The 14,812-nt window shown below is 37.9% G+C and overlaps 1 protein-coding gene across 3 annotated transcripts in view; it reads right to left on the minus strand.

The window, feature by feature from the left end:
* The window catches only part of EFHC1 (EF-hand domain containing 1), a 72,660-nt gene that overhangs the window by 15,220 nt on the left and 42,628 nt on the right, over positions 1-14,812 (minus strand). For 2 of the 3 annotated variants that reach the window (XM_015136472.3, NM_001265863.1), the window contains 2 exons: positions 11,832-12,052; positions 6,889-7,029 (listed from right to left, as the gene is read on the minus strand). In XM_015136472.3, coding sequence (XP_014991958.3) covers positions 6,889-7,029; positions 11,832-12,052 — 362 coding nt within the window. The remainder of the gene's footprint in view (positions 1-6,888; positions 7,030-11,831; positions 12,053-14,812) is intronic. The other variant, XM_015136470.3, reaches the window with a different exon arrangement.

The raw sequence follows: 14,812 nt of genomic DNA on the forward strand, positions 1-14,812 counted from the left end.
CTCAAAGGTTTTCCCACTAATTTTAGCAGCCATTGCTGGATCTTATCTGCAACCGTGATTACAGCAGTGTGTGCATAATGATAATTTTTCTACTTCCCACTTTTCTTTTACATTTATTAGCTGAAATTCTACTGTACGGAAGAGCCATCCCTTTGGGGATGAGTATCACTGATGTTGTTTAGAATTACAGGCAAATGATAAGAAGAAGAAACAGACCAACTTTTAGTTGGTTTTATTTTTAAATTCTCTGCAGCTTGTTATCTATACTTTCTTGTTACCTGGACTGCTCCCATCAGCCCATTCCTCTGGCCTTGTAACCACTGGTTGCAGAGTCCTGGCTGGCTGCCGACCTGTCATTTCCACCTTTTTGCCCTCCATTCACTGCACACAGTCTCGGTCTTACATGCAGCTCTCTCAGATATTCCCCTGGCTGGCTCCCTCAGCTATTCCTTTGGTTTCTGCTCTTCTATGACCTCTTCAGAGAGGCTTTCCCCATTCTGCTGATATAAATGAGCCCCTTTCCCATCATTCTCTGTCTCGCTTTATTTTTTACAGCACATTACTACCTACCCTTATACAATGTATTTATTTGACTAGAATGTAAGCTCCATGAGAGCAAATATTTGTCTATCTTGTTCTCTACTGTACCTTTGGTATCTAGAACCATATCTAGCCCAGAGTAGTCCTTTAATATTTATTGAATGAATTAATAATTAAACATATGTTCTTCTATATAAATATAGTTTGTGCATTAAAAGGCACATATAAAAATATCAGAGGCTATACAATAAATGCACTCATAGTAAATAAAATAAACAGAGGCTGTAATATTTTCTTGACAAACACCACAGATGGTACTGTCTTGCATCTCTTGGAAGACATTCAGCTGCTTTGAAGATCACGGTTCAGATCATGTTTCTTATGCTCTTCCAAAGCTTTGCCAAGTTTCTCAGCCAGCACTCCACTCTCAGTCCCAGAGAGTTTACCAGCATACTTTTACTTAGGCACCAATTGCCTATCAGAACTTAGTATACATTGTTTTCTCAGAACACATCCCGTGTCTTTGTCTGACCTCCATGGGACTTAATTGTCTCTGATCATTTCTCTAGTATACTCCCTTCTTTTTGAATTTCCATATATTTTCTTTTGAAGTCCCCACCTCACTCATAAACCTTTTCCCCTTATTGTCAAGCACCCTTTCTTCCTCAAGAACTTTTGTGATGAGTCTAATGAATACATTCTCTATTTCGTCAAATAGGTCAGGGGAAAACATCTGAAAATTACCATGACCAGAATATCGCTTCTTTTTTCCTGCCCACATGAAGATATCCACTATTTCTTTACTAATAGTTCTGTTGGCTTTCTTTTAAATTTTTTTACTGTGAACAGTAACACAGAGAGAAAACTACAAAAAAACCCAAAACAACAATAAAAATACCAAAATGTATGGCCGAAAGAATTTTAATGAAGTGAGCAACCATATAACCACCATCCAGGTTGAGAAACAGAACGCTGACCGAACCTCCCAATCAATATTCTATCCTTCCCCCACCGAACAGGCCACTGCCTTGAATTGTATGGTTTTCTTTAGTTTTGCTATAAAGCAGACATCCATAAAGTTTTGTTTTGTCTGCTTTTTAATCTTCATATAAATGAAATTACATAATATGCATGCATTCTTTTGTGTCTGGATTCTTACATTCAAAATTATGTTGATGTGATTCAGCCATGTTGTTATTAGTAGCTGTAGTTCATTAATTTTCATTGAACAGAAATCAAATTATGACACAAATATGCCATAACTTATCCAGTCTCTTGTAGTAGACATTTAGGTCTATTTTTGCTATTATGAATTATGCTATTATAAACATTCTTAACTTTTGGTACACATATATTGCACCCTTAGCACAATCTAGTATATTTGATTATGCCAAAGTGTTTTACAAAGTGGGTATACTCTCTTAGTAAAGAGTATGAGAGTTCCTATGGTTCCATATTCTCATCAACATATTAATGATTCTGATGGGTGGGTAGAGGCAACTCACTATGATTGTAATCTGCACTTCTTTAGTTACTAACGAAGCAAAGCAACTTCTCATATGTACATATTTTTAAAGACAGAGTTTCTGTTGCCTGGGCTGGAGTGCAGTGGCAGGATCATAGCTCACTGCACCTTCGAGCTCCTGGGTTCAAGTGATCCTACCGCCTTAGTGTCCCAGGTAGCTGGGACTATAGGCACATGCCACCATGCCCAATTAATTTATTTTTTTATCTTTGTAGCAGTAGGGTCTCATTATGTTACCCAGGCTGCCTTCAAGCGATCTTCCTGCCTCGACCTCCCAAAGTGCTGGGAAAACAGGTGTGAGTCACTGCACCTGGCCCTCCTTATATGTTTAGTTGCCTCTTGGATATCCTCCTTTGTGAAATGCCTGTTCAAGTTTCTTGCTCATTTTTCTAAGTGATTTCAGAATGTTCTTTACATATTCTGAATATAAGATCTTGGTTGATTTCTGTATTAAACATCTGCTCCCACTTGAAGCTTGCCTTTTTTTACACTCTTAATGCTGTTTTTTGGAAGAACAGAAAGTTTTCATCTTAATGTAGTCAAATTTATCCATTTTATTTTATTTTAATTTATTTAGAGCCTCGCTCTGTCACCCAGGCTGAAGTGAAGAGGCACAATCTCAGCTCACTGCAACCGCTGCCCCCCAGACGCAAGTGATTCTCCTGCCTCAGTCTCTCAAGTAGCTAGGACTACAGGCATGTACCACCATGCCCAGCTAATTTTTTGTATTTTTAGTAGGGACAGGGTTTCGCCATGTTGGCCATGCTGGTCTCAAATTTCTGAGCTGGGGCAATGTGCCCGCCTTGGTCTCCCAAAGTGCTGGGATTACAGGCATGAACCACTGTACCTGGCCATTTATCCATTTTAAAAACATGACTGCTTTTTTGTATCCCACTAAATAAATCTTTCCCCACTATAATGTTAAGATTATTTATTGCTAAGAAGTTTTATTGTTTTGCTTTTCACATTTAGATTTTCAATCTACCTAGACTTGATTGCCACTTTTGGTGTGAGATGGAGGTGAAATTTTCTTCTCTTTTGAATATCTAATTGTTCTGATATCATTGATTAGAAACATCTTCCTTTCCCAGCCCCTCTGCAGTGCTGTATTTATCATATGTCTTTTCCTGGGGTGTCTATTCTATTCCATTGGTTTGTCTATCCTTGCACCAAAAACATGTTGTTTTAATTACTGTAACTTTTAATACGGAGTGATATTTTGGTGAGCAAAATCCACTGATCTTGCTCTTCTCCAAGAATATCTTGGCTATTCCTGGTGCTTTGCCTCTCCACTTAAATTACAGAATCAATTTGTCTGTAAAAATAAAAACATTTTTAGATTTTTTGACTGTAATTACTTTCAAACCATAGATCAATTTGGGGAAAATATTTTTGTAATACTGAATTTTCTAACCAATGAACATGGTATATCCCTTCATTTATTTAGGTCTTCTTAATTTTCTCTCAATAATATTTTAGGTGTTACATATCTTTTGTATATAACACCTAAAAGATACGTAACACCTAAAGTGTTTTTGTATGTAACATCTAGGTGTTACATATCTTTTGTATGTAAAAGATACCACATATCTTTTGTATGATAAAGATATATCTTTTAGGTGTTACATATCTTTTGTATGTAACATATCTTTTGTGTGTAACACCTAAAAGATATGTAACACATATCTTTTGTATGTAACATATCTTTTGTATATAGCACCTAAAATATTATACCAAGGAATTTAATTTATACCTAGGAATTTAATATTTTTGATGCTATGGTAAATGGTATTTTTTAACTTTATGTTTTCTTCGTTGCTATTTGTATATTGACTTCCCTAATGCAGAAGGCAGATTCTTTATTTTCTGTACTATACAATTGTTCATTTTGGATAATGACAATTTTATTTTTTCCTCCTCAATCAGTATGCCTGTTTATTCACTTCCTGTTTCACTGTTCCAGCTAGGACTTCCAGAACAATGTTGACCAGAAGGGGTGATAGCAGTCTTGCCTTGTTCCTAATCTCAGAAAGTACCCTTTCAACATTTCATCACTAAGTAAGCTGTTTGCAGTAGACTTTTCAACATACCCTCTAACAGATTAAGGAAACTCCTTTTTATTCCTTTTTTTATTATTAAGAGTTTTGTTTTCTTTTATTTTTTACTTTTTTAAACTTTTATTTTAGGTTCAGGGGTATATGTGAGTTTTATTTTTAAATCAGATTGATTTTAGCAAATGCTTTTCAAAATCTAATTTTTCTCTTTTATTCTGTTAATGTGATGATTTTTCAAAACTGAAACAGACTTTTTTGGCTTATTTCTCATTTTTTGCTGAAAATCTCAATCTTATTCTTTAACATGGTAAACAAAGGCTTTTTAAATTTTTTTAATTGTTTATTTCATTTCATTTCGTTTTTTTTTTAGACGGAGTCTTGCTCTGTCACCCAGGCTGGAGTATAGTGATGCAGTCTAGGCTCACTGAAACTTCCGCCTCCCGGGTTCAAGTGATTCTCATGTCTCAGCCTCCTGAGTACCTGGGATTACAGGCGCGTGCCACCATGCCTGGCTAATTTTTGTATTTTTTTAGTAGAGATGGGGTTTCAGCATGTTGGCCAGACTGGTCTCAAACTCCTGATCTCAAGTGATCCACCCTCCTTGGACTCCCAAAGTGTTGGGATTACAGGCGTGAGCCACTGCTCCTGGCTTAAGTTTAAGTTTCATAATGCCAGTATCTGAAGTCCCTATAGGTATATTCTATAGTCTCTTATTTCTGGTCACTTTATATTATCTTGTCTTGTTTCTGAACACTGTATTATTAATATTGTTACATTGTATTTTTAAAATTCTAGAAATAAATTGAAGCCGAAAATGATGTCATCTGCAGAGAATTTGTTTGCTTCTGACAGTCACCTGGGGTTATTAGAATCCAGGATCACCTTAATCTGATTTGTAAAACTGAGACAATCAGGGACTATAATTCAAAGACAGACAATAGTCCCTTCAAAGATTAGCTACAGACAGACTGAAGCACAGAGGGTTTACCAGGAGCTTCTGCCTTTGACAGGCCCTAAATAGATTCCAATGTTTGTCCTCACAGGTGGGTCTTCTGAAATCAGCAAATGTGCCTAGCGGAAAAATGGCCCCAAATGTCAGGTTCACTTCTGTGGTTCTCATTGTTTCCCTGGTTCTTGTTCTGTGATTCTTCACATCTTGCTACTTGTTCAGCACCTTCAAGTGGTAACACACATACACATACACATACATATACACATACGCGCGTGCACGCGCGCACACACACACACACACCCCCTCAGCAAGAGGGCTGATCCAAATTATCTGGTCTATCATGGCTAGGAATAGAAGTCCTTTGCAAACACTTTAACTTTTTGTGATATATCATGTTTGACCAGGTTGTTTGTGAGTACAGAAGGCTGCAATCAAAAGAAATTTATCCTTTCTCCTTAGTTAGCAATATCTAACACTATTCAGAGCCATTTTTGTAATCAACTTTGTATTAATTTTTCCAGGTTTTTCATGTATCAAAGGTAAGCTTACAATTTTGCAGTTTACAAACCCATATGAGTTCCTTTCCCTTTTCTAATCCTAAGTATTAAACTAGTTCTTCATCAAAAGAATACTGGGTTGAAAGCCAGAAGGCTGAGTTCTAGTCCTACCCCCGTCTAAGCAGCACCGGATCTGGGACAAGATAACTAGCCTTTCTGTTTCTTAAGTTTTGAAACATAAAATGGGTAAAATATTGTATTGCCTTACTCATGGATAATGTGTGCAGAAATAAATTGTTTTGCCTACTGAACGGGCAGTTAATGAGTACCTACAAAGTCTAGAAAGACATGATTCCTGCCCTTAAGGAGTTACAGTTACCATATCATAATTCGACAAGGCGCTTGAATTTTAACAGTAACTGAAAGAATCTAGTACTACAAAACCTTTGTTGGTCAGAATTCTTATGGAGAGTGCTCTAGTTGGCCTACATTTTGCTGTTTTGTTGTTTTCTTAAAAATTTTTGTTTTTAGCCAGGACTCCCTTTTTATTTAAAGCTTTGTACAATCATTTTCTAAAATCTATTATTCAGTTGTCTTTACCTTAGTTTGTATCTTTTCAAATACATGTATGTAGTTTGAAAAGTCACCTGACACCTCCTACCCCCAGCTCCTAATTCCTATTCCCAGATATAACTTATTTCAACTTCTGCTATTTATGTCCATATTTCTAATAAAATGGTTAGGTTCCTAGTCTACATTTTTTTTCCATTTTAAAGACTTTATACTTTGAATTTCTATCAATAATTTATCTCATACAATTCAGCTAATTAATGAGATATGCAGAACTTGAGTGTATGTCTATTTCCAACTGCATGCTCTTAACTATTAGTCACATAACCTCTCAAGATATCAGGCAAGATATCACAGGTAAATGCAGAACTTACTAAGACATGGTCCCTAACCTCAAGGAAATCACAGTATACTAAAAAGCCACATAGATACACACATGGTTTGAATATTAAGCAATTTCATAGTTACTTAATAAAAGAGGCAAAAGGTCTGTTAACATTTGAGGTGTTAAGAGTGAGAGATTAATGATCTAAGAAAGATTATTGGGAGAGATAGGACTTGATCTAGGTCTTAGCTCAGGGGCACCATACTTAATACTATCCAACCTCCCTGAAGGCTGGGTACTAGATACAATGGTTGGTTGAGTCAACACATAACTCTGACAGCTGTTAACCTATAGCTTACAGACAAAATAATCATACACAGTACTGAGATAGAAGAGAATCTTTAGTATATAAAAATTAGCCTCACCAGTGCAGCCAAATAACGAAGCACCTTGTTATCATTCACCAGCATTTTAATAACATCTTTTTTTGGAGCTTTTGGAATGAGAGCAAAGCAATTCTGAGCAGAATCTTCCACTAGCCCAAAACCATTATAAGGAGGCAACTCCTGGAGATATATAGGAAGCAAGACGTAAGGCAAATGCTACTTGTGTTAAAATTACATTAAAGGTAACTATAAGTTTAATGAAAAAAACTCTAGAAAATACTTATTCAAATATATTTTCTATATAAACAAATACAGTCAGAAAAAACAACTTATCCCCTTCCTCTTTGTGGATTTTGCATCATGTTCAGTGATCACAGAAGTAAGTGATGAGGCTCTAAAGTAACTCTCAGGGCTAGAGAGAAACTATTGCTGATGTAAACTGACCCCTTACTACAAAAGCAGGACCTAGTCCCACCCCAGTCCCAATGCAAATGACCCTGTAGTCATCCTAGCATGGTTCTGTCTATGACTTCTTTGCTCTAGGATGTGGACCTCACCCTAGCAGACCTGGAAACTGTTTCCTCAGTTCACCCAAAGTAAGAGAGAGAGAGAGGGATGGGGGGAAGGGAGGAAGTAAGGGAGGGAGGGAGGGGGAGAGGGTGAGAGAGAGAGAGAGTGAGTGAGTGTATGTGTGATAGGGGAACGGTGGTAAGAACTTGATTCAAGCTACTTTTTCTCCTACTTACATCCATATTTCTAATCTTTTTATTTCTTAATTTCTGCCTCACAGAACAGGATGACAGCTATAGTTTTCTGAGAACTCAGATCCCTTTTCCACACAGGACCCCCTTTCTTCATGAAAAAGTTCAATTTAGGAAATTATTTTTCAGATACAAAGGTTATTTAATGAGTTTGCGTGAAGATATAGGTTGAGCTTGTATGTTTCATTTAGGCTCCATGAAGAGCCTGAAGCATCACTGTAGGATGCTAAGATTTATTTCCCTAAGAACTTTAGGTCAAAGACTAAGTCTTCCTCCTCCTCATCTAATGATAGGCAAACATCAGCAGGGTTATTTATTCCTGACTCCTCTTTGCTATTCTTTCTCAGGAAATTCAGCTTGTAGCACACATTTTCTCTTGTATATACCTCCACAAAATCTTTTTATATATTATTTTCAGGCACTTTAATAAGTAAGTCCATATAGTCCCTAGTACCATCCATAACAGAGTATTTCTTCAACCACAAAGGACTATTAAATTTGTCCACGGCGTACTACTTGGAACACTGACCCCAAAATCACTTGTTGGGACTGTAGTTAATGTGGTAGTCATGGCTAGAATATGACTAGTAGATTTAGCAGATGGAAAATGACCTAATTTGCTTCAATTGCAAAACCACTACTCAGTGAATTTACAGGTTACTATGGGCAGAGGAACCCTGAGCTGATGGCCTACGTGCTAAGCAGTTGAGTTTTCTCTGGAGGCTAGGCACAAACTGCAAAGTGGTGGTATCTGAACTTGCTTTGCACTTATACCAACAACACACAATGAGAGCATCCGGGCTGCGGGTGCCAGTAGGGAGGTCACTGAGGGTTGAGGATTTTGCAATAAGAAGGTAGCTATAAAGCCTCTGGGCCTTCTTCTCAAATTCCTATTGTATTTTAACAGACTACCTGTTTTTCCTGAATATACCTCACTTTCCCTGCCTGGAATAAAGACCTTCCCTAAATATCAGTCCGTATGCATGGTATCCTGGCATCTTGCTTCTCATACTTCAAGCTACTGCTTGGGTGGGTCCTGTTGTAAACTAGATGAACACTCATCTGACTATGGATATCATCACTCCTAGATACTCCCGCTCATACGATCCACTTACCACAGTTTCTGTCTGGACATCTTCAACTGAGCTAGTAGTATACATAGAACCCAAGAGTACCACAACCTTCAGATACTGCTTTCAGGGGCCGTCTCCACAGCAGATTAGCTTTCCTAATTCTGATTTCTTTCTTTTCCCTACCAGTATGCCTCCAGATGGAGCCAGCCTGAGAGAAAACACATCTGGCTATTGCATTTATGTTTACTAATTCCTGATCTAGCAGAGAAGCTTGACTTACAAGTGCCATGCCTCTCGAATTGAATATATCCATTTCATACCTACTTCTATCCCTCCACTGGCTTGGCTCTAGCTTTATCCCTCTGGACTCTGCTACAAATTCCTATGCCTGGTTTCCATTTATGTTATTTAGGGTTAAAACGACTGAGGTGTAATGACTAAAAAGTGTTTGCTGATTAGTAACTGGCATTCTATTTATCTCCAACAAATTTCATGGACAGATGGAATTTGTTTACTATAGAGCTATTTATTATAGAGAAAGTACGGGAAAGAAACTGACCAAATACTGTAATTAATGTGCCAAATGTATAGATGTTTTATTATATAAAATTAGTTTTATTATACATAGGGGCTGGGATACAGCAAAGTAACCAACTAAAATCTACAGTAGATCTTCAGTTCCTTCTGCTCTTTATACAGGGCTTCCCTCTCTTCTCTTTACTTCAAGATAGGTTAGGAGAAAAAAAAAGATGATAGTAATAAAGGTGGGGAACAGAGGTATTCTAAGACTCAAAAGCTTTCATTGGCTCAAAAATAGATCAGGCCAGTGCAGTGACGCATGCCTGTAATCCTGGCACTTTGGGAGGCCAAGGCGGGTGTATCACCTGAAGTAGGGAGTTCCAGACCAGCCTGGCCAACATGGTGAAACCCTGTCTCTACTAAAAATACAACAATTAGCTGGGTGTGGTAGCACGACCTGTAGTCCCAGCTACTGGGGAGGCTAAGGCATGAGAATAGCTTGAACCTGGGAGGTGGAGGTTGCAGTGAGCCAAGATTGCACCACTCACTCCTGCCTGGGAGATAAAGCAAGACCCAGTCTTTTAAAAAAAAAAAAAAAAAAAAAAAAGGTCGAAGTCCTTTCACTAAGCAAAGGGCATCACTATGTTGCAATCTCTCACTACTCTACCTCCTGGTTAGACAACCATCCTTATCTATAAACTGAAGAGGTAAAATAGTTCCCTTGATCAAAATCTAAATCTGATCCCATGCTATTTTCCCCTGTATACTGCATCAACCGCTGCCAAAAAACTTGGGGGCAGAGGGTTTATCATAATTATTTTTCTTTTCACAATCCATATACACAAGGAGAGGGTTTATCATCATTCTTAATCAATTAACACATCATTGATAAAGAAATCTACCAGAGAAAAAACTGACAGCAAGAGGTATTATCACCCACACTTCCTTCCAGAAATTGTATTGCCTCTGGGAACTCACAGCATACCAAAATCCAAATCCTTCTTTGTAATCGTTTCTATAAAACATTGTTTCTAAAAGTTTTGCCTAAGACACCACTTCTTTTTTGCAGAACACCTTCATAGCCAATTTTCTTCAGTCCAGTTCAAGAAACATATACCTCCTATTTTTTAGGCACTGTATTAGGTACTAGGAGAGAAAGATGAGTAGGACATAGTCTCCGACCTCAAGGGAGTTACAATCTAGTACAAAAGATTCACTAGCAGATAATTTAATATAATAGAGAAGTGCTAGTGGAAGGAGGCAGAGAATACCCCAGGAATAGAGACAAAAGGCTTTTAGCCCTACCTGGAGCTTTAGAAAAGACTTCTTGGAGAGGAAGCCTACATTGGGTATTGGAGGATAAAAAAGAGCTGCATGTAAGAACAACAGAAAAGTGGTTCAAGGAGGAAGAGCATAAGCAAAAGTTCCTGGGAGTAAAACAAGATGCTGTACTGGCAGAACCACAGAACTCAGTACGACTGGAGGCCAAGTGCAAGCAAGAGAAGCAGCTGTTGGAGGGGAAGGCAGGGCCCTGGCTGGAAGCACTCAATCATTTCATCATTTTATTCATGCCTTTCTTTTGAGGAGAAAGGGCCCAGTGATATTTTACACACACAGTAGTCTTTTAATTTATGAATGGGTGTATTTTAATTATCTTTTAATTGTATGAATAGATGTATTTTCATACATCCATTTCATGAATGGATATCATTTATTTTGTCAACTCCTCACACTTTTCTTAATAAATAATGCTACAATACACATTCTTCCACATGTTTTTAGAGTTCCCAAAGTATATTTCTAGGTAAAAGATATGAGACACATCTATATCTATATATCATAATATAAACCATATTATGTATGTGTCCTATCATCATATATATCCAATATCATATATATTATAAACTATAATGATTTATAATATATATATCGAAACAGATATAGCTATGTATTTTTTGAGACAGACTCTCACTCATTCTGTTGCCCAGGCTGGAGTGCAATGACGTGATCTCAGCTCACTGCAACCTCCATCTCCCAGGTTCAAGCAATCCTCATGCCTCAGCCTCCCCAGTAGCTGGGATTACAGGTGCGTACCACCACACCTGGCTAATTTTTGTATTTTTAGTAGAGACAAGGTTTCACCATGTTAGCTAGGCTGGTCTCTAACTCCTGACTTCAAGTAATCCGCCTGCCCTGGCCTCCCAAAGTGCTGGATTACAGTCGTGAGCCACTGTGCCCGGCCAGAAAATATATATGTTATTTATTTATAAAAATAAAATAGACAACAAATTGCCCTTCAGAAAGTTTACTCTGACTGGCTTTCCCACAAATAGTATATGAAAATTCCCATTTCTTCATATAGGGTAAACACTGAATATCGTGAATCTTTTAAAATTGAACAGATCCAAAAACATCATTATTTTCATTCTATTTCATTGATTATCAGTTACATTAAGGATCTTTTCATAATTTTTGTGCCATTTGTATTTCTTCTTTTGTAAACTACTGTATTACATATACTTTGTCCATTATTTATCGAATATTTGCATAGAAGTCTTTTTTCTTTTTCTTAAATTTCTACCTCAAAAAATTAGTTTTCTCACCACCCTAAGAAGTACTATCTGATTACCTGTTTTACCGGAGGTGGTTCCTGCTTGTTCACATCAATACGTGGTAAATCAGTGATTCCAAACTTCTCTTTGTAATACCGTCGAGTAAATGGATCACAATCATAAATGAAGAAAGTTCTTCCAAGGACAGTGAGTGACTTCCCAACAATGAAGTCTTTAGCAGTATACCATTCCAACACTTCTTGGTCAGAGATTTCCAGCACACACTGAGGGAAGTTCTCTAATATAAGATGGTGTTAGAGAGAAAAGAAGAAGGAATGAGTGGGTCAAGAAAGACTTGAGAACCTGAGGGAGTGCAGTCTTTTGCCCTGGTCAAGAGTCAGGGTCTCCCCTACATGCCCACTAGAACACATGGCTGTGTATTTCCATCTGTTGATAGGACACATACATAATAAAGTTTTTGTAAAGTCTCTCTCCCATATTCAGCTCAAACTATCACTACAAATCACTAATTTTAGCAAATTAATGCTTAGAAGAAATCACTACAGGAGGAAAGAACAAATGTCCTTCTATAAAGATAAAGTCTTAGGTCTAGGAAAGATCGAAGTCATTTACCTCAACTTCCCACCCGTTTATCCATTCATCCAACAATTACTGGTGACCATCATGTACTAGGTGCACTGCTAAATACTGGGATTATAATAATTAACACTGTAGATACAATTCCTGACTTCATGGAGAAAATATTCTGTTTAGGGAGACAGATACTAAAAAATTATATAAATAATGGTTTCATTTCAGTTGTAATCACTGCTATTAGGACACTGTAAGCTAGTCCTGGAGATAGGAGGCAGGGACAGTCAATGAGATGATGACAATAATCCATTCATGTGGTAATAAATAATTTCCAAATGTAGAATCAATCTTGCATTTGTGAAATAATTCCAGTCTTGTCTTACTGTTTCATGAGAACTAAGAATTAACTTGTTTAACATTGATTCCCTGGGCCGAGCACGGTGGCTCACGCCTGTAATCCCAGCACTTTGGGAGGCCGAGGTGGGTGGATCACGAGGTCAAGAGATTGAGACCATCCTGGCCAACATGGTGAAACCCCGTCTCTACTAAAGATATAAAAAATTAGCCGGGCATGGTGGCGGGCACCTGTAGTCCCAGCTACTTGGGAGGCTGAGGCAGGAGAATCGCTTGAACCCGGGAGGCAGAGGTTGCAGTGAGCCAAGATTGTCCTCCAGTCTGGCGACAGAGTGACACTCCGTCTCCAAAAAAAAAAAAAAAAAGATTGATTACCTGCAGCTTGGCATCCAAGAAAATCTTAAGAGTCAATCAGTTCTAGTAGAGTGCCACGTCCTATAGTTGTAACCACAAAGCTTTGGCACAGAACCCTGATCACAACGGGGATGAAAAGTACGCTGATGTTCTCCTAACTGGTAATTACTAAGATTGAAAAACAGGAATAAGGCTAACTTTCTACTATAACAGGCATAAAATTTGAACTCCCCCCCTTGATCATGGCAAAGGAGGGCCTGCTATTTCCCTAATAATGCATCTTATTAATAAAAGCTCTACAGTCCAAGGGATCCTTCTCCCTATGTCTGCTCCCAACCGTACTACCTCCCTTTGAGCTTCCCCAGGAAGTGATGGGCAATGGGTGACACAGCTTCTGACTATATGAACTTCCCTTAGTATACAATATTCCAGCAGATCTGGTATATGTGTGTGTGCTGTCCAGTCATCTGCCTTTGTTTGCTCAACAAATTATTTTTTCATATAATGCTGGATCTGGTTTACTGATATGTTGTTTAGGATTTTTGCATATATCTTCTTAAGTGAGAATGACTATAGTTTTTCTTTCTCATGGTGACTTTGGTTTCACTGGCCGTTTTAAATGAAAGAATTAAGAAGTTCTCCTTCTCTCTAAAAGCATTTGTGTTAAGCTTAGAATTATCTGTTCTTTAAATATTTGTCAAAAATCTTCTGTAAAATTATCTGGATCTGCTGGCTTTTTTTGTGGGAAATGTGTAAACTAAATCTACTTCTTTAATGTTGAAGATATTTGGTTTTCTATTTCTTCATAAAAAAGTTATACTTTTTAAAAACTGCTCATTTTGGCTGGGCGCGGTGGCTCATGCCTGTAATCCCAGCACTTTGGGAGGCTGAGGTGGGCGGATCACGAGGTCAAGAGATCAAAACCATCCTGGATAACACAGTGAAACACCGTCTCTACTAAAAATACAAAAGAAAAAAATAAATTAGCTGGGTGTGGTGGCGGGCGCCTGTAGTTCCAGCTACTCGGGAGGCTGAGGCAGGAGAATGGCATGAACCCAGGAGGCGGAGCTTGCAGTAAGCCGAGATCACGCCACTGCACTCCAGCCTGTCCGACAGATCGAGCCTCTGTCTCAAAAACAAAAACAAACAAAAAACTGCTCATTTTACCTAGGTTTTTAAATTTATTGGCATAAAGTTGTATTATTCTTTTATGTTTAATAGCTATGGCATTTTAAAGAATGCTTTTTTTTTTTTTTTTTTTTTTTTTGAGACAGAGTCTTGCTCTGTTGCCCAGCCTGGAGTGCAGTGGCGCAATCTTGGCTCACTGTAACCTCTGCCTTCCAGGTTCAAACGATTCTCCTGCCTCAGCCTCCCAAGTAGCTAGGACTACAGGTGCGTGCCACCATGCTGGGCTAATTTTTGCATTTTTAGTAGAAATGGAGTTTCACCATATTAGCCAGGCTGGTCTCAACTCCTGACCTCAAGTGATCCGCCTGCCTTGGCCTCCCAAAGTGCTGGGATTACAGGTGTGAGCCACTGTGCCTGGCCTCTTCTTTTATTTTTAATATTGTGTATATGTGTCTTCTTTTGTTTATCCCTTCATAAATCTTGTCTATAGTTTGTCATTTTATTAGTCCTTTCAAGGAAACGACTTTTGACTTGACAAATCTTCTCTGTTACCTTTGTTTTCAATTTCATTATTTTCAGACTCTTATTTTATGATATCCTTCCTTTTAATTTCTTAATATTTTAATTT

The sequence above is a fragment of the Macaca mulatta genome, chromosome 4 (assembly GCF_049350105.2).
Source record: "Macaca mulatta isolate MMU2019108-1 chromosome 4, T2T-MMU8v2.0, whole genome shotgun sequence".
Lineage (NCBI taxonomy): Eukaryota > Metazoa > Chordata > Mammalia > Primates > Cercopithecidae > Macaca > Macaca mulatta.